The 24,583-nt window shown below is 43.5% G+C and overlaps 1 protein-coding gene across 1 annotated transcript; it reads right to left on the bottom strand.

Moving 5' to 3' along the window:
• Positions 1-6,370: 6,370 nt before the first annotated feature.
• Positions 6,371-24,154, bottom strand: LOC149336858 (uncharacterized). Its single transcript, XM_089554258.1, has 3 exons — positions 24,065-24,154; positions 9,578-9,877; positions 6,371-6,853 (listed from the first exon to the last, which is right to left on the bottom strand). The coding sequence occupies exons 1-3, from the start codon at positions 24,152-24,154 to the stop codon at positions 6,623-6,625; spliced, it is 621 nt and encodes a 206-aa protein (XP_089410384.1). The 3' UTR covers positions 6,371-6,622.
• Positions 24,155-24,583: the final 429 nt, after the last annotated feature.

Below are 24,583 nucleotides of genomic sequence, written 5' to 3'. Positions count from 1 at the left end.
CCCTATACTTGCAAGATTTCATTGTTTATATGCACTGATAAAATGAGTCAGCACGTTGGTGTGTCTGTGTGCAAGAAGTAATATATGCCAAGTACATTTACAAAAAAAATGCAGCAGCATTTATCATGACAATTAAAATAAGTTCTAAGCAGAGAGGCTCAGAGCAAGGAAAGCTTGTAGGCCGCTAAATCAACATTCCCTGATGACATTGCGATAGCACTGGGCCTTATACCTGAATTTCACTGCTTCTAATCTCGCGTAGTTTGTGCAGCTACATGGCAGCCTGTATTACTCTGCTAATCAATCACATCTGTGAATGAAAAGTTTTGATAAGGGGGCGGAGCTTACGGCAGTCTCATGTTGTATCCGACTAGAGTAAGTTTTTCTTTTGGTTTAGGGTATTCTGTTGTTGTGTGCTGTCTTACATTTGCGCACTTATAAAGAAAAAAGTGGCAATGAAATGGGCTCTAGAAAATAAGAGACTGCATGGTGCGAGCTTTGACAGTTCATTTTCTGGTATTCGGTGCTTGCGCTTTTCCGATGAAACATGAGGCTTCTTTTTCCTTTTACTGATGCATTCAAGAGTTCCAGGAAACATTGCTCCGATAGTTTTTTTCGCTTGGTGAGGTTTTAGGCTGAAAAGTACAAATATACATGTTCCTTGAGTTGAGATGATCCATGATCTATATATTTTGAACAAAGTGCACAGGAGATGCACCATTACACTTGGATAAAACTCGAGAATGAAGCAGCTTTGTCAAAGGACCTCTTCCAGGCAATGGCGTGGGTCGATTCTCATGACCCTGCTAGCGTGTCAATGAGGAGAGTGGCAGACGAAAGGGGATAGTTCCCTTCCTCCATAGTCGGGGATAGTCCCTTCCAGGATTGTCAGGGCGCTTCCTGCCTTGTTACGCTAGCAGGGTCATGAGAATCGGTTGACTCCACTGGCTGGAAGGGGGCCCTTTGACGGGGAAAACCGCTTCATTCTTGGGGTCATAAGAATTGGCCAATGCCATCGGCCGGAATGGGTCCTTTGATGGGGAAAAGCTGCTTTGTTCTTGAGGTCATGAGAATCAACTGATGCTATTGGCTGGTAGGGGTCCTTTGATGGGGAAAAGCCTGCTTCATTCTAGGGGTCATGAGAATTGGCGGATGCCATTGGCTCGAAGGGGTCCTTTGGTGGGGAAAAGCTGCTTCGGTCTAGGGGTCATGAGAATCGGCCGATGCCATTGGCTGAAAGGGGGTCCTTTGATGGGGAAAATCTACTTCCTTCGAACCAAGCGGCTCTTCTCTATCAAAGGACCCTCTTCCAGCCCTGCTAGCATGACAACGCAGGGTTGTATCATCCTACTCATGGTGGGTGAACAGCGCAACAAAGACACTATTTATAAAAACAAGCGTAAAGCGTATTACATGCATAGTCTTTGAGAAAAATGCATCAGCAGTCCTTCCGTGACATTAAATGGCAAGGAAATTGGATATCGTGCCTCGCACATGTCATAGGTCACCCAATGCACCCACAGACAAGGAAATTAAGTACCTAGGAAAGCATATTCCTCACCTTTATTCACACTTCTTGATGGAAGAAAATAAAAAATTGTATCAATAGAGAAATAAAAGAAATGGTCCGTATTCATACTCCTCTGCTTAGCAATTGCAGTTGCCATATGTACTAAAGTTTTTGCGTCCCCTTGTTTGTTGCTGTCTCAACATGACCTCAGCATTCTTAATGTACAATACATCTGAACATGTAACATAGTACACGGTGCTAAGCAATTTCATTGCACAACTACCTCATGAAAACCACCTTACAAAAACTGTTCAGAAAGTTGGTTTGACATTTTTTACAATACGAAAAGGGGAAAATAGTAAAGCAGACAGATGGCCATAAGACACAGATATAGGTTGCTTAACATGTGCTGTTGGGTTAGTTGTACTTACATATTTTTACGAAAAGGCACACCAGGCAAAAAAGACGTGAGAGACACATTCCTGCATGCATCTCTCGTGTGGTCTGCTTTATTTTTACTTATGGTGCCTTTTCGTAAAAGCTCGCACAAATCAGTCATTCAAGGCAGGCAGTAGAGAGTAAGTGTGCACCAATGGCTTCTGCTTACCAACAAACATACTCTGGCAGATATCTTAGAAGCACGAAGATGACACTCATGGAGCAGAATAGGAAGCGAAAGTGGTTAGTGAGGATGGAGTCTGAAAAGTGACAATTCAGTCAGGAGTGCCACGCCTTGAATATGTTTCCGTCGAGTTTTGCTGTGCAAGTATTGCAAAATATCAATGCATTTGCCACACAGCCTGGCAGGAAGTATTTGGGCCTTTGTGTGCTCACTCCTGAAATTCACTGACCCAATGGCTTCCAGTTGGACGCAGTAGGAGTCGTCCATTGAATGAAAAGGCCACTTCTGCACTGTGCACGTTGGACAGGTCTGTGGCCAACTTTAATAGACACACACTCTCAAGTCGTTGCTCGCAGCTGAGCAGTCATTGTCCCAGCTACATCACTCCAGATCAATTTGCGTTGTTCTTCTACTGTGTGAGTCCCATTCTTCTGCCTGTCAAATATCCACAACAGTGTACTCCACATGAGACAGAAAGGTGACTGTGCTACAATGGGGATCCTGACTGTACTTTATTGTTCCAAAATAAATTAACACAAATGTAACTTCAAACACTCTTGATGCTATGAAATCTTTATGATTGCACAACATCACTGTGTGCATTGTGAGTAAAGCCAACAACCAAGAGAACATGTCATCGCTAAAACTGCGACTGCAAGATTTATTCTGAAATTTCTGCAAAAAATCTGCACAACCACTTAGGTGCTGTAAATGTAGAAATTTGCCTGAATAATACAAAATTGCCAATCAAACATCAGCGAAGGAAAAAATACAAGGTGAAATGGCAGAGCAAAAAAGTCCTAAAAGAAGCAAACAAAAAATCTGTCAGCATATGCTGCAGTTTCATTTTCATTAAAAAAGTACAAGCAGCTGACGATAGGAAAGACTGAAGCATGCCCTCACTCCCGTGAGGGGCAATTAAAAAGTGACAAGATAGTGACCAACATAAACTTCCACCAGGACGTCTACAAATAAACACAATGTATCATTTCAAAACAGAGATCATTTATCCAATTTATATAGCAGCAAAAAAAAGTACCAGAGCCACATTTCCTGGAAAACTTGCGGGATCCAACAGAAAATAAATATGAACCTTTCTCCCGTCTTCTTTTAGAAAGGGAAGCATTTTGAACCAGGTAAGCATTCCAAAAACATACTGTCCACAGTCTGCCAAACTTCTCGGAAATAGTTTGTTAACTATTGTTTCTCCTACAAGCAAAAACGAGGCAAAAAGGATGCGGCTTCAGAAATTTGCACACCAAAACTAAACATTAATATTCTGCGAACACATCTCATAATATTAGTCTCATTTCAGGTCCAGAATAGCAGAATACTTTACAGCCAGTCACCTTAAAATTTTGCTACCGCTCATATTACAAATATTACAACTCGCATCAGATAGTGTCAACATGATTAATGTCAAAATATCCTTCTGGATAATTTCAGTCAAGACATTGCAACGAGATTAACAGATTCTTACAATGCAATCACTGACAATAAATGGTCACAGAACACCCTGCGACATATTTCAATAGCAAATACCTTTAGATGCATAAACTGCGCACCAAGAGAACTTTAGACACAGCCTGTGCGAAAATCTAGTTGTGCAAAAAAAAAAACCTACTACAGAGTTGCCTTCTTGTGAGATCGCAGATGGTAACGCAGGGCCGCCTTCTGCGTGAAGACCTCGGGACATAGATGGCATCGGAACGGCTTCTCGCCTGTATGGAGGTGGAGGTGTTCCCTCAGGTGTCCGCTCTGTGTGAAGTGCTTGCCACAGTGATCGCAGTGGTACGGCTTCTCACCTGTGTGGATGCGAACATGCTCTGTCAGGTCGCCCCTCCCTGAGAAGCGCTTGCCACAGTGATTACACTGGTATGGCTTCTCACCCATATGGATACGGATGTGCCGCAGAAGGTTGTCTGAAGTAGTGAACGCCTTGCTGCAATGACTGCACTGGTAAGGACGCTCTCCAGTGTGGGTTCTCTGATGCCTCTTGAAGTGAGTGACATACACTGTAGCATAGCCACAATCAGGGCACAGAAAGCACGTACCGCATCGTTCCGTATTTTGTTGTGGAGACGAGGTGCAGCTACTCTTAGCTGTGGCCAAACCTGCGCAAAGAAACAATGCATGGATCTCCTTAGATATGAAGGGTATGCCTCAATGCATTGATTACAGCTGGCCTATGTCTCTAGGTTAGTTAATGAATGCAGAGGATGCTCAAACTCAAGCTGGTCACATTTTGTCATGATCAAAGAACCGAGCCTTGCGATGCAGACCTAAATTAAAAGCTATTCTCTTTTAAACTAGGCCCATATTTCATATCACAAGGACATCAAATCATAGCACATGACTCGAAAAACACTGTTGCTTCTGTAGCTGAGCAGCGCAGGGCATAAATTACAAACATTACATGCCCTCGCAGGACTTAATCAGTGTAAAGCACAACTTGCTGCAAAAAGAGGAGCATACATTTATTACTTTCTTGTTCACAGGCCCTGACTGACCCATAGCACCAGGTTGTATCAAAGGCACACAATTTTTTAGCACCATTTCCCCTTCCCTTTTTTAGCCCAACAAAGAAAAATCTGCAAAGCACAATTGAAATTTCAGCTGCTGCTGTCATTCATGCACTCTGTAACGCAGCTATTCCAGCCATGTCAACACCGTACATGAAAAACAACGAACAGAAAAGGTGTGAGGCATAAATTAAAGTGAGAACTACAACAAAGTAGAAATGCGAGACCTTGTAGATATGGAATAGTTTTAGCAGTCATAGCAATTCAATCCATACATCGATGCCAATCATGTCAGCGACAAGGGTATTTCTATATCATTATTGTTACTAAGGTTTCATACACAAGAATATGGTATAACTGCAGGGGAAGCAAAAGTGGTTAGTGAGGATGGAGTCTGAAAAGTGACAACTCAGTCAGGAGTGCCGCGCCTTGAATATGCTTCCGTCGCGTTTTGCTAAGCAAGTTTTGTAAAATTTCAGTGCATTTGCCACAAAGCCTGGCAGGAAGTATTGGGGCCTTTGTGTGGTCACTCCCGCCATTCACTGACCCAATGGCTTCTAGTTGGACGCAGTTGGAGTCGTCGATTGAATGAAAAGGCCACTTCAGCACTGTGTGTGTTGGAGAGGTCAGCAGCCAACTTTAATAGATATATATTTGTAAGGCCTTGGTCCCAGATGAGCAGTCACCGTCCCAACTCTATTCTTCCAGATCATTTCGGGTTCTTCTTCCACTGTGCGAATCCTGTTTTTCAGCCTCCGCAATCTCCACAGCAGTGTGCTCCAAATCACAAAGAAAGGTGGCAGTGCTAAACTTAGGTTTCCAACCATACTTTATTTTTCCACAGTAAATTAACACAAGCATTACTTCCAACACTCTTTATGGTATCTAATCTCTATGGTTGCACAATATTACTGCATGCAATGTAGGAAAGCCAACAACCAAGAGAACCCGCCATCACTAAAAGCTGCGACTGTAAGACTTATTCTGAAATTTCCGCCAAAAAAGCTGCACAACCACTCAGGTGCTGTAAATATCAAATTTTGCATGAAACAAAGGCTGCAAAGATGCAAACAACACAGAACTGCCCATCAATTATCATCAAGGAAGAAATAATATGTAAAATGGCAAAGCAAAAACTCTTCAAAGACACATAAAGAAAAATCTCTCAGCAAGTGCTGCAGCTTCATTTTCACCAGCAAAGTACAAGCAGCAGATGATAGGAAGCATTGAAGCATTCCCTCATTCCATGAGATGCAATGTAGAGAGCGCAGTGTACAATTATAATGACAAGGCAGCGACCATCATGAATTTCCACCAAAACACCTACATATAAATACAATGTGTCATTTCAAGAGAAGGATCACCTATCCAATTTATATAACAGCCAAAAGAAATGTGCCAGAGGCACATTTCCTGTAAAAATTGTTGTTATGCTACAGAAAACAAAGATAAACCTTTTTCCCATCTGATTGTAGGAAGGGAACCAGTTTGAACGAAGCAAGCATTCCAAGAACATACTGTGCACAGTCTGCCCAATTTTTCAGAAATGGTTTGTTAACTATTCTTTCTCTTACAAGCAAAAGGGAGGCAAAAAAGCATGCTGCTTCAGAAATTTGAAACCAAAACAAAACATTAATATGCTGCAAACACATCTAATAGTGTTGTTCTCATTTCAGGTGCAGAATAGCAAATTACTTCGGAGTCAGTTACGTTAAGATTTTGTTACCGCTCATACTTGCCTAGAAATATTGCAACTCGTATCAGATAGTGTCAGCATGACTAATGACTATATATTCTTCTGGATCATTTCAATCAAAACATCAGGACAAAATTGGCAGACTCTTACATCGCACAATGGCTCACAATAACTTCTCCAATAAATGCTGGCAGAACACCCTGTAACATATTTTAATAGCAAATGCCTTGAGATACAGCCTCCACGAAAACTTACTTGCTAAAAAAAAAATGCTACACATTTGCCCTCTTGTGAGATCGCACATGGTGACGTAGGCTCCTTTTGCGCACAAAGACCTCTGGGCATAGATGGCATCGGAATGGCTTCTCGCCTGTGTGCACGCGGAGGTGTTCCCTCAGGAGTCCGCTCTGTGTGAAGCGCTTGCCACAGTGATCGCAGTGGTACGGCTTCTCGCCTGTGTGGATGCGAACATGCTCTGTCAGGTTGCTCTTGTCTGAGAAGCTCTAGCCACAGTGATTACACTGGTGTGGCTTCTCGCCCGTATGGATACGGATGTGCCTCACAAGCTGGTCTGAAGTAGTGAATGCCTTGCTGCAATGGCTGCACTGGTAAGGACGCTCTCCAGTGTGGCTTCTCTGGTGTCTCTTGAAAGCATGGTTATGCACTGTAGCATAGCCACACTGGGGGCACGAAAAGCACTTTCTGCATCGTTCCGTATTTTGTTGTGGAGACGAGGTGCAGCTGCTCTTAGCTGTGGCCAAACCTGCGCAAAGAAACAATGCATGGATCTCCTTAGATATGAAGGGTATGCCTCAATGCATTGATTACAGCTGACCTACGTCTCTAGGTTAGTTAACAAATGGTGAGGATGCTCAAACTCAAGCTGATCAGATCTTGTCATGATCGAAGAAACCAAGCCTTCATTAAGACCATGCAGGCCTAAAATAAAAGCTGTTCTCTTTTAGACTAGGCACATATTTCATATCACGAGGGCAGCCGATCACAATTACATGACTCAAAAAACACTGTTGCTTTTGCAGCTGAGCTGAGCAGAAACGACAAACATTACATGCCCTCGCAGGACTTTCACAGTGTAAAGCACGACTTGCTGCAAAAAGAGAAGCATACATTCAGTACTTCCTTGTTCAGAGGCACTGACTGACACATAGCACCAGGTTGCATCACAGGCACACAATTTTTTAGCACCATTTGCCCTTCCCTTTTATAGCACAACAAAGAAATTGCAAAGCACAACTGAAATTTCAGCTGCTCCTGTCATTCATGCACTCTGTAACGCAGCTATTCGAGCCATGTCAACACCGTACATGAAAAACAATGAACAGAAAAGGTGTGAGGCATAAATTAAAGTGAGAACTATAACAAACTAGAAATGTGAGACCTTGCAGATATGGAACAATTTTAGCAGTCATAGCAACTGAAAACGCATCGATGCCAACCATGTCAGCGACAAGGGTATTTCTATATCGTTACTCTTACATAAGGTTTCATACACAATAATAAGGTATAACTGCAGGCGAAGCGAAAGCAGTTAGTGAGGATGGAGTCTGAAAAGTGACAACTCAGTCAGGAGTGCTGCACCTTGAATATGCTTCCGTCGCGTTTTGCTAAGCAAGTTTTGTAAAATTTCAGTGCATTTGCCACAAAGCTTGGCAGGAAGTATTGGGGCCTTTGTGTGGTCACTCTTGCCATTCACTGACCGAATGGCTTCTAGTTGGATGCAGTAGGAGTCGTCAACTGAATGAAAAGGCCACTTCAGCACTGCATGTTGGAGAGGTCAGCAGCCAACTTTAGTAGATACATATTTTTAAGGCGTTGGTCCCAGATGAGCAGTCACCGTCCCAACTCTATTCTTCCAGATCATTTCGAGTTCTTCTTCCACTGTGCGAATCCTGTTTTTCAGCCTCCGCAATATCCACAGCAGTGTGCTCCACATCACAAAGAAAGGTGGCAGTGCTAAACTTAGGTTTCTGACCATACTTTATTTTTCCACAGTAAATTAACACAAACATTACTTCCAACACTCTTTGTGGTATCTAATCTCTACGGTTGCACAATATAACTGCGTGCAATGTAGGAAAGCCAACAACCGACACAACACGCCATCACTACAAGCTGCGACTGTAAGACTTATTCTGAAATTTGCACACAAATGCTGCACAACCGCTCAGATGCTGTAAATGCGTTTTGCATCAAGCAAAGGCTCACAGATGCAAATAACACAAAACTGCCCATCAATTATCATCAAGGAAGAAATAGTATGTAAAATGGCAAAGCAAAAACTCTTCAAAGACGCATAAAGAAAAATCTGTCAGCAAGTGCTGCAGCTTCATTTTCACCAGCAAAGTACAAGCAACAGACGATAGGAAGCATTGAAGCATTCCCTCATTCCGTGAGATGCAATGTAGAAAGCGCATTGTACAATTAATAATGACAAGGCAGCGACCATCATGAATTTCCACCAAAACACCTACATATAAATACAATGTGTCATTTCAAGAGAAAGATCACCTATCCAATTTATATAACAGCCAAAAAAAATGTGCCAGAGGCACATTTCCTGCAAAAATTGTTGTTATGCTACAGAAAACAAAGATGAACCTTCCTCCCATCTGATTTTAGAAAGGGAACCATTTTGAACCAGGCAAGCATTCCAAGAACACACTATGCACAGTCTGCCCAATTTTTCAGAAATTGTTTGTTAACTATTCTTTCTCTTAGAAACAAACAAGAGGCAAAAAACATCCTGCTTCAGAAATTTGAAACCAAAACAAAACATTAATACGCTGCAAACACATCTAATAGTGTTGTTCTCATTTCAGGCGCAGAATAGCAAGTTACTTTGGAGTCAGTTACGTTAAGATTTTGTTACCGCTCATACTTTCATACAAATATTGCAACTCGTATCAGATAGCGTCAACATGAATAATCTCAAAATATCCTTCAGGATCACTGCAATCAAGACAACAGGACGAAATTGACAGGCTCTTACAACGCACAATGGCTCACAATAACTTCTCCAATAAATTCTCGCACAACACGCTGTAACATATTTCAATAGCAGATGCCTTTAGATCAATAAACTGCGCACCAAGAGAAGTTCAGACACAGCCTCCGCGAAAACTTACTTTCTAAAAAAAAAAATACTACACATTTGCCCTCTTGTGAGATTGCACATGGTGACGTAGGCTCGCTTTGCGCGCAATGACCTCGGGGCATAGATGGCATCGGAACGGCTTCTCGCCTGTGTGGATGCGGAGGTGTTTTTTCATGGCGCCCCTCTGTGTGAAGCGCTTGCCACAGTGATCGCAGTGGTACGGCTTCTCGCCTGTGTGGATGCGAAAATGCTCTGTCAGGTTGCTCTTGACTGAGAAGCTCTTGCCACAGTGATTACACTGGTATGGCTTCTCGCCCGTATGGATACGGATGTGCTGCACAAGGTGGTCTGAAGTAGTGAACGCCTTGCTGCAATGGCTGCACTGGTAAGGACGCTCTCCAGTGTGGGTTCTCTAATGCCTATTGAAGTGAGTGACATACACTGTAGCATAGCCACAATCAGGGCACAGAAAGCACGTTCCGCATCGTTCCGTATTTTGTTGTGGAGACGAGGTGCAGCTACTCTTAGCTGTGGCCAAACCTGCGCAAAGAAACAATGCATGGATCTCCTTAGATATGAAGGGTATGCCTCAAAGCATTGATTACAGCTGGCCTACGTCTCTAGGTTAGTTGACAAATGGTGAGGTTGCTCAAACTCAGGCTGATCAGAGCTTGTCATGACCTAAGAACCGAGCCTTGCTTCGACCATGCCGATCTAAAATAAAAGCTGTTCTCTTTTAGACTAGGCACATATTTCATATCACGAGGACAGCCAATCACAAGTACATGACTCCAAGAACACTGTTGCTTTTGCAGCTGAGCTGCGCAGAGCAGAAACGACAAACATTACAGCCCATTGAATGACTTTATCTGTGTATGTCACGACTTGTTACAAAGAGAAAAGAACACATTTATTACTTGCTAGCTCACAGGCATAAACCTGCTCACAGTGCAAGATTGCAGGGGAGCACTTCCCCTGAATCACACCACAACAAAGAAGAATCCGCAGAAAACAATCGAATCCTCAGCTGCTGCTGTCATTCATGCACTCTGTGACGCAGCTATTCGAGCCATGTCAACACCGTACATGAAAAAAAATAAAGGTGGGAGGCATAAATTAAATGAAAATTCCTTCAAGTAAAGTAAAAAGTATAACAAAGCAGAAATGTGAGACCTTGCAGATATGGAATAGTTTTAACGGTCATAGCAACTGAATACATGCATAGATGCCAACCACGTCAGTAACAAGGGTATTACTATATTATTATAGTTACATGAGGTTTCATACACAAAAATACATAACAGCAGGAGTTTCAGTGGCAGAGTTTCATGTTCCGAATGAATACCTAAAATAACGCAAAGTCACGGCATACACGAAGATACTAAACAGTGCGATTGACAAGGGCGTTTAGAGAGATCTAGTTTAGTTTAGTTTAGTTTATTGGGGTGTAACGTCCCAAAGCAACTCAGGCTATGAGAGACGCTGTAGTGAAGGGCTCCGGAATTTTCGACCACCTGGGGTTCTTTAACGTGCACTGACGTCGCACAGTACACGGGCCTCAAGAATTTCGCCTTCATCGAAATTCGGCCGCCGCGGCCGGGATCGAACCCGCGTCTTTCGGGTCAGCAGCCGAGTGCCGTAACCACTGAGCCACCGCGGCGGGTTTAGAGAGATCAGACACAATGATAACAACTATTATCTACAGTATAAGACGCCAAGCGCAGCAAATAAAAAAAACACATGAGAAGAGCAGGAACTGAACATCACTCTTTCACTGTCAGCAATCTAAAACCAATGCAATACTCATTAAAATAAAAACACCTTCTCCTGCCTTTTGCAACAGATTTAAAACCCAGAAACCTGGTTATTTAGGCACCTGCGACGAATATGTGAGCATCCATGTTGTGCGAGCTTGATAAGCGCTTGGGAGGCACCAAGCACATTGATGTGTATGCTGCATAAACTCCATCAGGTGCCAAACCATCTGCTGCCAGCATCATTTCTACAAAACATCATGTCAAGTATGCTACCTTTGTGAGTAGATTTACACCTAAGAGGGCATACTTCCTGGCTGGGAAAAGTAGAACTTTGATGAGACCAGCTAAGTCGTCATAAAATTATCATCAAAATAAATGACGTTGTAATCTGGCATAGGCATTTCAAAAACAAGAAGTGGTGCTTATCATGGTTCTAAATACAATTGTCAATAATCATTGTTTCCTACTATAACAAAAAGTGCTTGGGACTTTATCCTTTGAGCATTCCCTACATTACGAAAAACAGCAAGCACAAGTAGAAACATCATACAATGACAACTTCAAACAGGGTCATGCATAACACAAGCCTGTAGCTGCATTTATAGAATCTTTGTTGTGGCTTCCAATCAGTGTTAGAATCATGAAGTAATGAATGCTGTTGCTGTTTAAAACAATGCTATTTATTATAACACCACAGTCACGAGTTCCAGGGCCATGACTACGAGGTGTTACCTAACCTAGTCTGCACTTAAGCCAAAAATGCAGTGCCCCCGCCAGGCCAACCATGTCTCGCCTGAGCATCAAAAATTCATCTCGTGCAATCAAATAAATACAGCACTCGAAACCAGCTCAGTGAAACTAGGTTCAGAGAGCACTCAAGAAACAGCTGCTTAAACAACATTTTCAGGTATTGAATAATAAAAGTACAAACCATCATTAACAAAATTAATCTCTTGTACAGGCACTATGGAGGATAAAAGAAAGCGAAACTACACTGGTGCTTTCCCCAAAGCTTGGCACACAGCCACACAGTCTTGACTCAATCATGAGCACCACAACTCACATCATATAAATAAAATCCAGAGCGATCATGATGACACTGCAGGACTAGTGCCCTGACAAGGATGAAACGGGTACACCAACAGCAATGTATCAATGGTGGAGTGCTGGGCCATGAGACGACGCAATGACGCAGTCAAACTTGCTCTAAATGCATTCCACAATGCTTATTTGCCTTATATTACCTGTTAACCTGACCTCACTGGTCATCTCGTTACACAATCTGTCTTTGGCATATACAAACACCTCCATGACAATGTGTGAAGTTGCATTTCAGCGAAGCTCAGGAATACTTTAAGGTGCAGTTCGAATGTTGCAAGGACACTAGAACCAAGATATGCCTGCAGAGGGACCTCTGTGAACAAGAAAGTAAAAGTATGTATGCGCTTGTTCAAGAGAAAACAAGCACAATTTTGTGGCAACTGCCTGCAAACATGCAGGGTATGTTACAGTGAATGCTCACACAGCCTTTGATACAATATGTTGCAGCATGGCCAGAAGGCAGGCAACAATGTCTTGGTAACTGCTGCACAACTGACTTGCTTGTAATCACAGATGTCAGAAGGGGCTTTTCACCTGAAAAACAAACAGAATGAAAAGAAAAAGTGCATCAACTCTAAGCAGAGCTCCCCAACATCTTTTTTCGAAATGGTGTTTGTTTAGGCTTTTGCAACACACACACAAGAGTGTGTGAGAAGCCTAGGCTGCTTGGTACAATTAGAGAATACAGATGCAAAAAAAAAGGAAGGGACATCTAGAGTGTTCGCTGAAGAATTTAGATTCGTTTTGATTCAGGAAAGGCACTCGAAACACAGGCAAGAATAACAAATGTTATGCATGGCGCAAGAGAGCCAGGAAACCACTGAAAAAGAATGCATATCAACCACCTTCCCATTGCAAATTAATATAAATATATGTATCACAAAGAGGCAGCTTTCATAGTGCCACTCTTTATACATGATTAAGACTGCGCACTGCTCGCATATGGAAAATAGTCTTTCATTTTACTCTGCACTGTATACTATGAAGGGTTACAAAAGTATTGAAGAACGAGAAATCACTGGATTCCCAAATTCAACGTAATCTTTGATGCAGGTAATCATACATGGTTACGTCATCTTGCTGCTGTTATCACCCAGGTGTAATAACAAGTCTTAACTCCTGCTCTGATTGCTTTGAGCACAAATCAGTGGTTCCATCAAAAGGAACTGTCTTCATGTTCAAATATTAACGTAAGTGAGTTCTGAAAACAATGACATTTACAGCAGAAGTGCTACCTGGAAAGTGTCCCAGCAGTCTCCAAACAGCTTTGTTTCAGGCTGGCTCAAAAAAGTTGCCATTTGAGGTAAGTCGCAGTACGAGTACACTGAGCGGCTTCTGCCCAGCAAAGCAATACACAGCACTTGAGTAAGTGTGAGAATTGTGCTCTGAAGAGCTGACTGCAACCTCATCTATAAACAGCAATGAAACAGCTACTCCAAACTGTCTTTTAAATTACAAATAATTGTGGATGCACAAAATTACAGCATGCAAGTGAGACAGCACAGAACCAAATGAGCTGGTCACCACAAAGTGCTGAGGCTGCAAGTATTTGGTTGAAGCTTGCGCATTAAAGCTCCAGACTCAATGTCACTAAGAAACTAGACGTAGAACGAATTGTGCGATGTTATGGAAATAACACCCGTTATGGACATTAAGAGAGTTTCAGTAAAACTACAGCTTCATTGTAATTAGTGAGAGAAGCGAACACAATAACAGACATTGAAGTAATTGTTCGCTGTGCTGCAAGGCATCAAGAAAAGCAAGGCAGTCAGGATGGACACAGCAAAGATAAACAGAGCATTTCGTTAAACTATTCAACAAATACGATATAGGTGATTAACAATGGCTTGGCTGGAAATTATTCAAAAACTGCCGGAGAGGAGACCTGAATTCTGTTGGAAATATGAATGAGGTCTGCTTTCAACCTGAAAAACAAAGAGAAAATAAATCACCTCTTCCCATGACTTGATTGCATGCCTTCTTGTGACGTTAAACCCCATAAACCAAACCAAACCATTTTTATTTTCACACTTCATCGCACAGATAGAGAAGAGAAAGACACTTTATTTCCTTTTTTTTTATTTAGTTATGCAGCTCATTGTAAATCTGAGGAGTTACCAAAGTCTGCCATTTCTTCTATGCTCCTTGTGTTTGGATGTGCAATACTTGGTTTGCAAATTTAGGCAATTTTCGAGTGAATGTAGTCTTTGCAGAGAGCATAGATTTGTGAGGCTTTCATCAAGTGCTGGATTGATCCTCTATTTTTGTAAGTTTCGACTGGTGTCAGCACACTTTATAAATCTACGGGGTTATCTCCTCACTTTTTTGCTGTAGCAATATGCATTTGTACTGAGCAATCTCATCTTACTGGTAAATTGGTCAATTGGTTTTTGAGGGAAGGAAATGGCACAGTATTTGTCTCACATATCTCGGCGGACACCTGAACCGCGCCGTAAGGAAAGGGAGGAAGGTGGGAGTGAAAGAAGAAATAGAGAAAGAGGTGCCGGAATTACACAGCACATGGGTGCCTTTAGCCTTTTGCCTTCATCGAAACGCAATAAAGTGCTCTTTATAAACTTATAAGGTGTACCGACACTAGTTCAAACATACGAAAATAAAGGATCAATCTAGCACTTGTTGAAAGTCTTAGAAACCTGTGCTCTCAGCAAAGACTGAATTCACTTGAAAATTGCCTAAATTTGCAAAGAAATTTCATAAGCAAACACAAGGAGCACAGAAGAGCTTCGAAATCTTGGTAACTTTTCAGATTTACAAAGAGCTGCATAATTAGAAAAAGAAAAGAAAATAAAGTGTCTCTTCCCACTCGCAAATGCAGTGGACAAGCTACTGCAAACCACTTGCTCTCATTAGTCGTGCTTATGAATGCTACATGAGATGAGTAACAAACAGAAGCATGACACATGAAGAGATTAAACGTGTCAGAAAATACCAAGAAAGTTCTAAGAGGAAATATATAGTTGCAGAGTGCAAAAATCATGATGAAAATTACAATGAACCACCAAGGCACCCATTTATGATAATGAGCCTTAGATGCTTATACGCCACTAAACCAACATGACACAACACATTAAAATGGACATGGCTACAAAACAAACAAGACAAAAAGGACCACAAATGCGGGCCCATTCCAAGGAATCTCCTGCATTGTAAAATTTCAAGAAGAGAAATCTCCATCATGTATTCTACGCCTGGAAAGGCAACCTACTGTTGTACGCGTGCTCGTGCATATGGCCCAACAGAAATATGAGTCCGAAGCCTAGCTACCTGTCGTAGCTCAACACATAGCTGTATTACTACCCTCGGCATAAAAGGATGACAGCTGAACTGCGGTACTCTGACCACACACCGGATGCTAAGATCACCAGACAGACTGCTTTATTCACTCTGGCTTCCAACCTATAACTGGCTGGTGAAGATGTATCTGAGTTGTTCTAAAGCACTGCAACTTTTTGTCCTTGGCATCTTCGTGTGAGCTCCAATGCCTGAAAAAGAAAAAAAATGAGCGCATTGACAGGAGCAGCTGACCGTAATCGTTCCAAGGGTTTCACATGGACGTGATGTAGGTTTGTTAAACTGAACGAAGGAGATTCTAGCTATGACTATTAGAACCATTAGCTTGGTTAATGTCTAGCACAACTGTACAAAACCTCTTTTAGATGCACGTTTTGACAGGGATGCTTTTTGCACAATAGCAAACATCAAGACCCTTTTTGAACTGAGTCAGCATTAAGATGTAGCCCATGCTTAGTGGCATGAAGTGTTACCAACACTGTCCTTTCTACCACCTCCCTCAAAGGGGCATTGTGAACAAATTAAAGTTAGCCTCCATCAACTAATAACCGCACTGTAACGAGGAGAGCATTACTTTCACAGGAAATTAAACTTTCGTAAGCTAGGAAAGGAGATGTCAGCATCACTGGCTCATTTTGGAAGTAAACTATGATGCACCGTCACAAATTTTTGGGCGCTGATTTGAAACCCTAAGCTATACTGCCATGTACCTTTTTTGAGCAATCAATGCATCTTTAGGTGCCAGAAAAACATCAGCACAGGCAGAAGAATCCATAGAATCAAGTTTCACAAGGAACAAAAACGAAATGGAGCCGCCCTCACTCCTAATTGACAGGTCATGCTCTGCCAGAGAAGCAGCTGACGACACTAACGACCACTTGGCTATTTTTCAAACCACTGAAAGCACCTTTTACTGGCCATTGCAAGAACCTTCGTTTATTTTCTAATTTAAAAAAAAAATTTCTTTTATTTTGCCTGGTTCATGTTTGGCGTGAGGCCGATGTGAGCTGGCGAAACCCAGAGGTTGTTTTAGGTGAGCGCATGGTAGCTTTCCATGGCGTCAATGACGGCACAGTTTGTGTACGTCATCCACCTTTTCTTCGTTCATGCCACCTAGGATGATGTCATGGAAAATTCCACCGCCACTGCTGCCCCTTGCCACACACACAATGTTCACCTCTATCCACCAGTTAACGCAGCACTTGTCATGGCTGTGAGGTTTCACACTCGCTTCTCACGAAAAATTCCTGGGTTCGAATCCAACTCGTCTATCCTTTTTCTGATTTTTTTCTGTTTATACGATGCAGAAGAGCCACACACACATTGCTGAAATCGTTCACCACAGCCAGTAATGCTAGCATATTAATTGAAACACATCATTAAGGGCATGACACGTGAGCTCGTGCTGATCAAAGCCACAACTGCCTGCCTTGGTAGCATCAAGTGTGTATGATGCACACATGGCTTCTGAGATGACCTCACAGCCCACGAAATTTCTGAACACGAAGCATACTTAATCCTTAGTAATGCAGTGGTGATGTGTACAAGTAGACAAAAAAAACTGGAGCGGACACTTGAGCTCTGCCTTAAGGGTATGACGTCATAGCGTCAATAGGTTCACATCCAGACACGTGGTCATCTTCTTTTCAATTCACACATCGCTGGGAGTCCTCGAGCACCTCTGACACAGTGGTGGAGGTTGCGTATCCCGAGCAACCTCTTGCTGCCAATCGTTAATTTAACTGCCACCTGTCGCAGTGGGCAGTTTGCAAACAATCCCGTAGGCAGGTTGTGATGATGTCACAATGTCATGTGACCGAGGTGCCTCACCTGCCATCTAGTTTACTTCTGTGGGGATTTTTTCACGGATTTTCCCATAGCAGCCAACAAAGCTGACTCCAGATTTTCTGCAACAAAGAGACCCTACATCCATTGTGCTAATACTGCTCCTCAACCCCGTGGTGTTGAGGGGGCAGTAGTTGCCTACTCATATCAATCCAGTGCAGATAAATAAATGCCGAAACGGCATTGCCCACTGCTGTGCACCTTTGTTAGAATGAACACGGAGTGCACTCCACTCATTCACTGCTTTCTCGAGAGTCATAGAAGGCACCCAGTCTTCACTGTTCACCAGATGCAATTCGATATTCGTTAGGCCCCTACGAAAGTGCATGCAAAGAAAACTGTGGGAAAACTGAAGATAGCCTATACAGCAGATTATTTCAGTATAATGACCAAGAGTCTACTTCCACTGAAAACTCACCCTTCATGGGATATTGCCAGCCCTGGCTATTCTCACGAGCAAACTGCGATAAGATTAATTATTTTTCATCCTGAATTTCTCAGGCTAGTCTACAATGCAGCTCACTTCGAGACAGCGATCACGGTGTCCTTTTCAGTCTTGATGCCACGAGCCAGAATTGAGCAACAGACAAAAATATGCCTCATATCTTGATTAAGCAATAAATGCATCTTTGGTAGTCAAACAAGCATCAGCATATATCCACAAAGAGCCAGGCAACTGCTTTCTACTCAGAAAAGAAAAAAAAAACTTATCTGAGTACCCCTTAAAACTCCACACAAAGCTCTGATTATGATTGTTTGTATCATGGCATGGTACATAAGATTTAACATTGCGGGGCGGCACGTGGGCTATAAAAAACGCAGCAGTGGAGGTCCCATATTGCGCTCTTCATGTCCATTTACAATACACACGACATGAATGTCTTTGCATTTCAACCACAACACAATGCCGTTGCCATAGTCCGCATTTAAACCTTAAATCCACACCTCAGCAATCGACATCATCGCCAATGCGCCTCACTGTTGGGTTGCACTTGTGTAAGGAATTTTGCACCGAGCTAAATTCCTCGAGTCACATACCTCTCAAAACAGCCTCTAAACTGACAGCCTAAACAGCATTGAACCTAACTTTCTTTGTATGACCCACCACCAGGACAGCCTTCAACTTTAGCCTTAGGTGGGAGAGTTTAAAAGACTGAAGATCTGAGCACTGATGCTGTTATTGGGAAGCGAACGTAGTATCTGGAAGCTTTGCATGCATTAGGGTGCTAGATTAGCTAAAATGTTCTTCTGAATGACAACTGGCTTGAGCGAAACATTTAAACAAGTATGCTTTTCTTAAAATATACACAAAAAGAAAAAAAAACTATATATTTTTTTTTTATGGGTGAAACCAGTGAAAATGGACATAACATAGAAGAAAGTGTAGATGGGAGGGTGTTGAGCGTACAACTCGTGCACTTGTTGCAAAACCAGGTCCATCGTGCCTGCATTCCTCTTTTCTCTGTTTTCACTAGTTCCATTAGTTAAACGAAATTTACCAGCTCACCCAGGAAGCCACGCTTCTAAGAGTTCTGTTGCTTTTATCAGCTGACAAGAACCTCCGCGGATATAAATTATTTAATATATAAAATTAGTGAACTGAAAAAAAAATTTAACATCTAGAGAAAAAATGTGTACAAAGCAGAATACAGGTAATGAGAGGCTCTTAAGGATATATATGAATGAACTCCTCCATATGTGATGTGTCACACTCTAGAAACTGAGCAAAGAAAACAGTAGGCGTCTCTTCTATTTTTATACATACCGATTCTGTCAAGTGTAGCCAAACGTTCAAGACATGGGTTCGGCTTTCAAGGGAGGCATATATAGTCTTTTGTTTTTCTGCGGTGTTGTGTTCCCTCCTAGCTAACAACATTCTAAATTTATTTTGCTCTGACTCTAACCATTGCAACAACCAAATCAATGAAAGCAACATTGTTGAGTTCTATGAAGTACACATACAGTACATATAAAGCTTTCTGACTTCCTGCACAAGAGCAACACAAACAGCATTTTGATTTACCGGCAACTCTTGAAGTTGACCGCAGTACCACTCCTGGCACAGTGGTGCAACGGTGCGCCACTGCCATGCAATGGCAGTATCACACACACTAGAAAACGTACCGTAAGTTGCGCAGTCCGTCGCGTATACGTGCTTCGAAGTTCTTGTAGGGTCCCTAGAAATACTTGCTAGTCTGCCGTCCGCGCGGAGCTCCCCACGGAACCAGTTGGCTGCGCCTCGGATGAATGCGCAGGGAGCGCTGCACGCATTCGGAACGCTGCGCCTGCAGCGGCCGCCGTGCTGTGCCTGCCGTGGCTATGGAAGTATTGCGCGCTGCTTCTTGGTGGCGAGCACGGAATGCTGTTTTTTTTTTTGCAGTACTGGTGTTTGGTGGCAAACTGGAGCCAAGACGGGCTTTAAAGCCTATTTAGCATGGTTCGGTAGTCGCCAGGAGCTATAATGACGAATGCTGCACTGTGTTCGGTTGCTGTTAATGCACTCGGATTTTGCAATTTTGCGAACCAAACACCATCGGGAAACTGCACCAGAAGTGGTCACTTCATTAGTTTTGGTGCCTAAGGAACAGCCATACAGCTAGAATATGTTGGCTATTCTTGACAGCCTAATAAAGTAGCGATCAAGGATGAAGAAACTGCATTGGTCTCTTGTGCTCCACGTATACATCTGACTTCAGCTCCTGTGTGACAGGAAAAAGCCACGAGAGGTTAATTTATTATATCTCGGGCTACATAGCTAGAAAAGCACTGAAAAAAGCCAGTGTGTAGACTGTCAGCCTTGACGACTGAAAAAGCAGCGTCTACAGCAAATGATCAAGCTGCAGCTTTCACTGCAAACTTTCATAATGGTGCCTTGCTGTATCCCTCTGGCCCCTTGAAGAAAATTTATCACCGTCCTTGAAGACAGCTTCATCGCGCTTATTTTAGCCTTAATAAGTTGTACGATAAGAGCATTAATTGTTGACTTCGCTGATTTTTTAACATATGTATAGAGGGCGAAATGCTTGTCTAGAACACGTTCTTGGTGTGTTTCCGGTTGAACACACGATATCTAGTGATTACATTTGGTTAAAAATGGTCTGGATGTAAGCATGGGCAGTCAAACTCATTCATCGTCATTTTTTGCCTTCCTCATCACAGCGGCTTTGGGAGCTGCGGAACACACAGCTGGGTCGTTCTAGACATATGTTTTGCCTTTTGTACTTTTTCTGCCTCTAGCCAGCGTGAAACATGGATGTGAAATGGCTAATGACATAATCAAATTCTACATTCTAGTTCACCTGCGCTTCACGAAGTCAGTCAATGTTCAAAGGGCTACCAAGAAGGAGCAGCTGAAACTTCTAAAGATGAGATGATGCCAGTATAGGCAGTGCAAACAAAAATGTGATCAGCCTGACTCTTAGTGCAAAATTGACGGAAATAAATGTGTTTAACAAAGGTTTTTATTTGGTGTCATATGTGAGTGATTCTTAGGTATATTTTCCCTGACAGTACGTCTGATCTACATTGCATGCGCTAGTAATGCTATTTTACCAAGCCCAGAATTCAAAGAAACTTCTTAGAATGCATGCTTGTGTTCATTACTTAGGTAACTCGGTTGCCTATGCACCAAGGAATGCATGCCGCAGTTCACCTAAAGCACGTTGCGATTTACAGGGCTCGGGTTTTCATCTTGCACGCTTTAATTGTGGCTGCATCTAGAAGTTTCCAGTGTTCAGTCTGTGTTCTAAGTCCGTACAAGTTGAGATCAGATTACCGCGCTGTCAACAGCGCTCTGTTGCAAACACACAGTCGTGCGGTTTAGAATCCCAGGGTAATGTCTTGATGCAAGGTATTTTTATTTATTAAGTTCCTCAGAAGACGGTATGACGATACGGCACGGTAGCAGTATTCAGAGAGGAGAATAGGATATAAAAATGAGCGGGTTTGTTTCGCCTTCGACTCATGAGTACGCGCACGAAATTCGTTCACACACAAAAAAAAAACGGTTGCGTCGCTGCATCGTTAACTGAAGTGTGCATCAAAATACCACTACTAATCTAAAATTAAAGAAAAAAATTACCGACGATTACGTTACTTCCTAATGCGAAATTTGAGCGCAGCAAATAAGCTGTTTCACCTTTTCGATAGATTGAGGCAAAGAAATCGAGCAACACATGTATGCGCTATCACAGAATTTTTTTTTTATTTTTCACACGTATTCCTTTAACAAAGATTCCACTAACAGTTCTTGACAGTCATGAAGGAAGCTTTGTGGTCGGAGAAATAGACTGATATATGTTCGACTTGGTACACCAATGCTTGATTCTCAAAGACGAGATCTATACAAGTGCCTCGCGAGGTTGTCACAGCCGTGGGACGCGTTACGAGCGAGAGGAACGGGATGTTCTCCCGCATTAGTGTTAGGAAATTGCTGTTTGTCTTTATGTCAACATTAAAGTCCCCCACTACTAACATCGGTGTGGATCGATGGACGGTTAATGCGAGTTGCAGGAAGTGCACGACGTCTTTCGTGAGTGCGGTAGGGGCGAAGTAGGCAGCTACTACCAGCAAGCCGTTGGGCAACTTTGCGGCGCACAGTTCGCCAACTTCATGTGACGTGCCAAACATTTCGACTGGTATTGCAGAGAGACCTGTGCGCAAGTAGATAGCGACTCCCGGCGCTCTGTTGTGGTCTCTGCGAGCACCACAGCAGTATAGGAAATTTAATTGCTGTTTGTCTTTATGTCAACATTAAAGTCCCCCACTACTAACATCGGTGTGGATCGATGGACGGTTAATGCGAGTTGCAGGAAGTGCACGACGTCTTTCGTGAGTGCGGTAGGGGCGAAGTAGGCAGCTACTACCAGCAAGCCGTTGGGCAACTTTGCGGCGCACAGTTCGCCAACTTCATGTAACGTGCCAAACATTTCGACTGGTATTGCAGAGAGACCTGTGCGCAAGTAGATAGCGACTCCCGCCGCTCTGTTGTGGTCTCTGCGAGCACCACAGCAGTATAGGAAATCTATGATTTCGAGAGGCTCTTCGGGATCCATCCAGGTTTCAGCAAAGCAAAGTACAGAGGAATGGCGCAGAATGTGATCGTGGTGTACGTCCTTGGCATGTGCGGCAAGGGAGCGTACGTTAAGAATGTGGTTGTGAATGATGAATCAAGTGCTGCCAGCGAATGACGCGTCCATTGGCTGTCTGCGTGTGTTACTGATGTGTGGTTAACATGTTAAGCTTCGCCTGTAAGAGTGGAACGCGACAGCGTCTTGCAACGCTGCCAGGGAGTCCACAGAACGCCATCGCCAATTCGGCTGTACGCCTTGCTGGACGGTAAATTTATTTTTTGAGGAAAGGAAATGTATCTCTCTCGCATATCTGGGTGGACACCTGCACCTCGCCGTAAGGGAAAGGGGGAAGATGGGAGTGAAGACGCCTATTAGCTCGCCTTTGTTCATTCCAAACCATTCAGCTGGCATTACGGAGTGGCTAGCGTGCTCGTATCGCACTCCGGAGACCCTGGTTCGATTCCCCAACTCGACCAATTTCGTTCTCGGTTTTATTGATTTATGCGGTCTAACTAGAAAGGTTAATTAGGCTATTTCATATTTATATTATTGTATTTCTATCCATCGTGTTCTGTCATTAACCTGTCAATTGTTGGAACTGTCTAGGATGTTCGACACAACGTATATGAAACGAGCAACGTCTTACTGAGTGGGGAAGTGCGTCGTGGTGGAGGGAACGCGGCTTCGTACTTATCTGTTTTTTTCAGCAGCGTCTCCTCCCGCGGACGCTGTTGTCGCTGCGGCGCGCGTCTTTCTTTTCTTTTCTTCTGACCTCTTCATTCTCCTCTATATTAATTAGGCTAATTGATTAATTAAGATTATAACTAAACTCAGTCCAACTTAGTTGCAGCATCACTATACGATCCCTTTGATTGGTTGCATGGTTACTAGCCAAAGTACAATTGGCCCCATTTGAAATTCACGCACTGTGACGTCACGAGCATTTCGACCAATTGAAAAGCGTGACATTGGGGGCGGAGCTGGTTACGAGGCCGACGCCGACGCGAAACCCAGGAACGGACGCCAAAGAGCTGCGCTCTAAAAAAAGAGTGTGAATCGTATGCGCAAAGTATCTGATAACGCGCAGCCAACTCGTTTCGCGGGGCGAAACGCGCGCTTCTACTGCAGACGCCGTGGCCGGCACGGCACACCGGTTGCTCGCAGCGCCACCGCAGCGATCATCCAGCAGCAGCCCCCGCCGCAGCCGGCGGACGCCAGACTAGCAAGTCTTTCTAGGGACCCTAGTTCTTGCGCGTTTTTCTGAACTTGTGGCGCGCTCGTGACGTTGAATGTCCAAGCTTCGCAAAGCGCTACCAGCAGCGGTACCGCCGACAGCCGACGAGAAAGAGCGGCACCAGAGGTGTGAGCGGAAAGAGCAGCTGACCATGCTTACTGGACATGCACCTTTGCCGCCGATCTCACCGCATATCGGCGACAGCAGTCCGCGCAGTGCGGCGGCCACGCGCTCCTGTTTACATTGCGTGCCTGACATGTTAATTTTTAAAGGCATACCTGCCGGCTCTTCGCTGCCTCGCTCTTCAGCGTGGTGTCAGCGCGTTCCTGTATCACAGAGCTGTTCGGCGGCAGCTGCGATTGACCCATAGAGTTTCTTACTAGTAGTAAGAAACTCTATGGATTGACCGAACACCAAGAGGTAGCGTTCAAATGAGGAAAGGAAATGACGCATGTCTCGGTGGACACCCGGGGGCCCGATTCTCGATATTCGCCAATCCGCCATGAGCGGGGCGTACCCGTGACGTGTGAATCGGGGCGGTCCGAAAATGCGTAACAGCAGAATGTAATGACGACATTGAAGAATAAAGAAAAAAGTATGACAAAAAAATAATCGGTGTCGTCTGCTACTTGGCGCCAAGTACAAAAAACACCGCCGAGTTGCGGCGTGAAGGTGAGTTAGCAAAGTAGCGCCGTAGAGATGGACGGTGGATTGCGTTGCGGCGGCGGTCTCGGCGTACTCGCCGCACAGTGATGGTGCTGAATGCGACGCTAAAGACCCTGTGGCCGGTCGTCACG

This window comes from Amblyomma mixtum, chromosome 7, assembly GCF_055824585.1.
Source record: "Amblyomma mixtum isolate Tamu chromosome 7, ASM5582458v1, whole genome shotgun sequence".
Classification (NCBI taxonomy): domain Eukaryota; kingdom Metazoa; phylum Arthropoda; class Arachnida; order Ixodida; family Ixodidae; genus Amblyomma; species Amblyomma mixtum.
The sequence above is the reverse complement of the archived record's forward strand: the minus strand, read 5'-3'. Positions and strand labels throughout refer to the sequence as shown.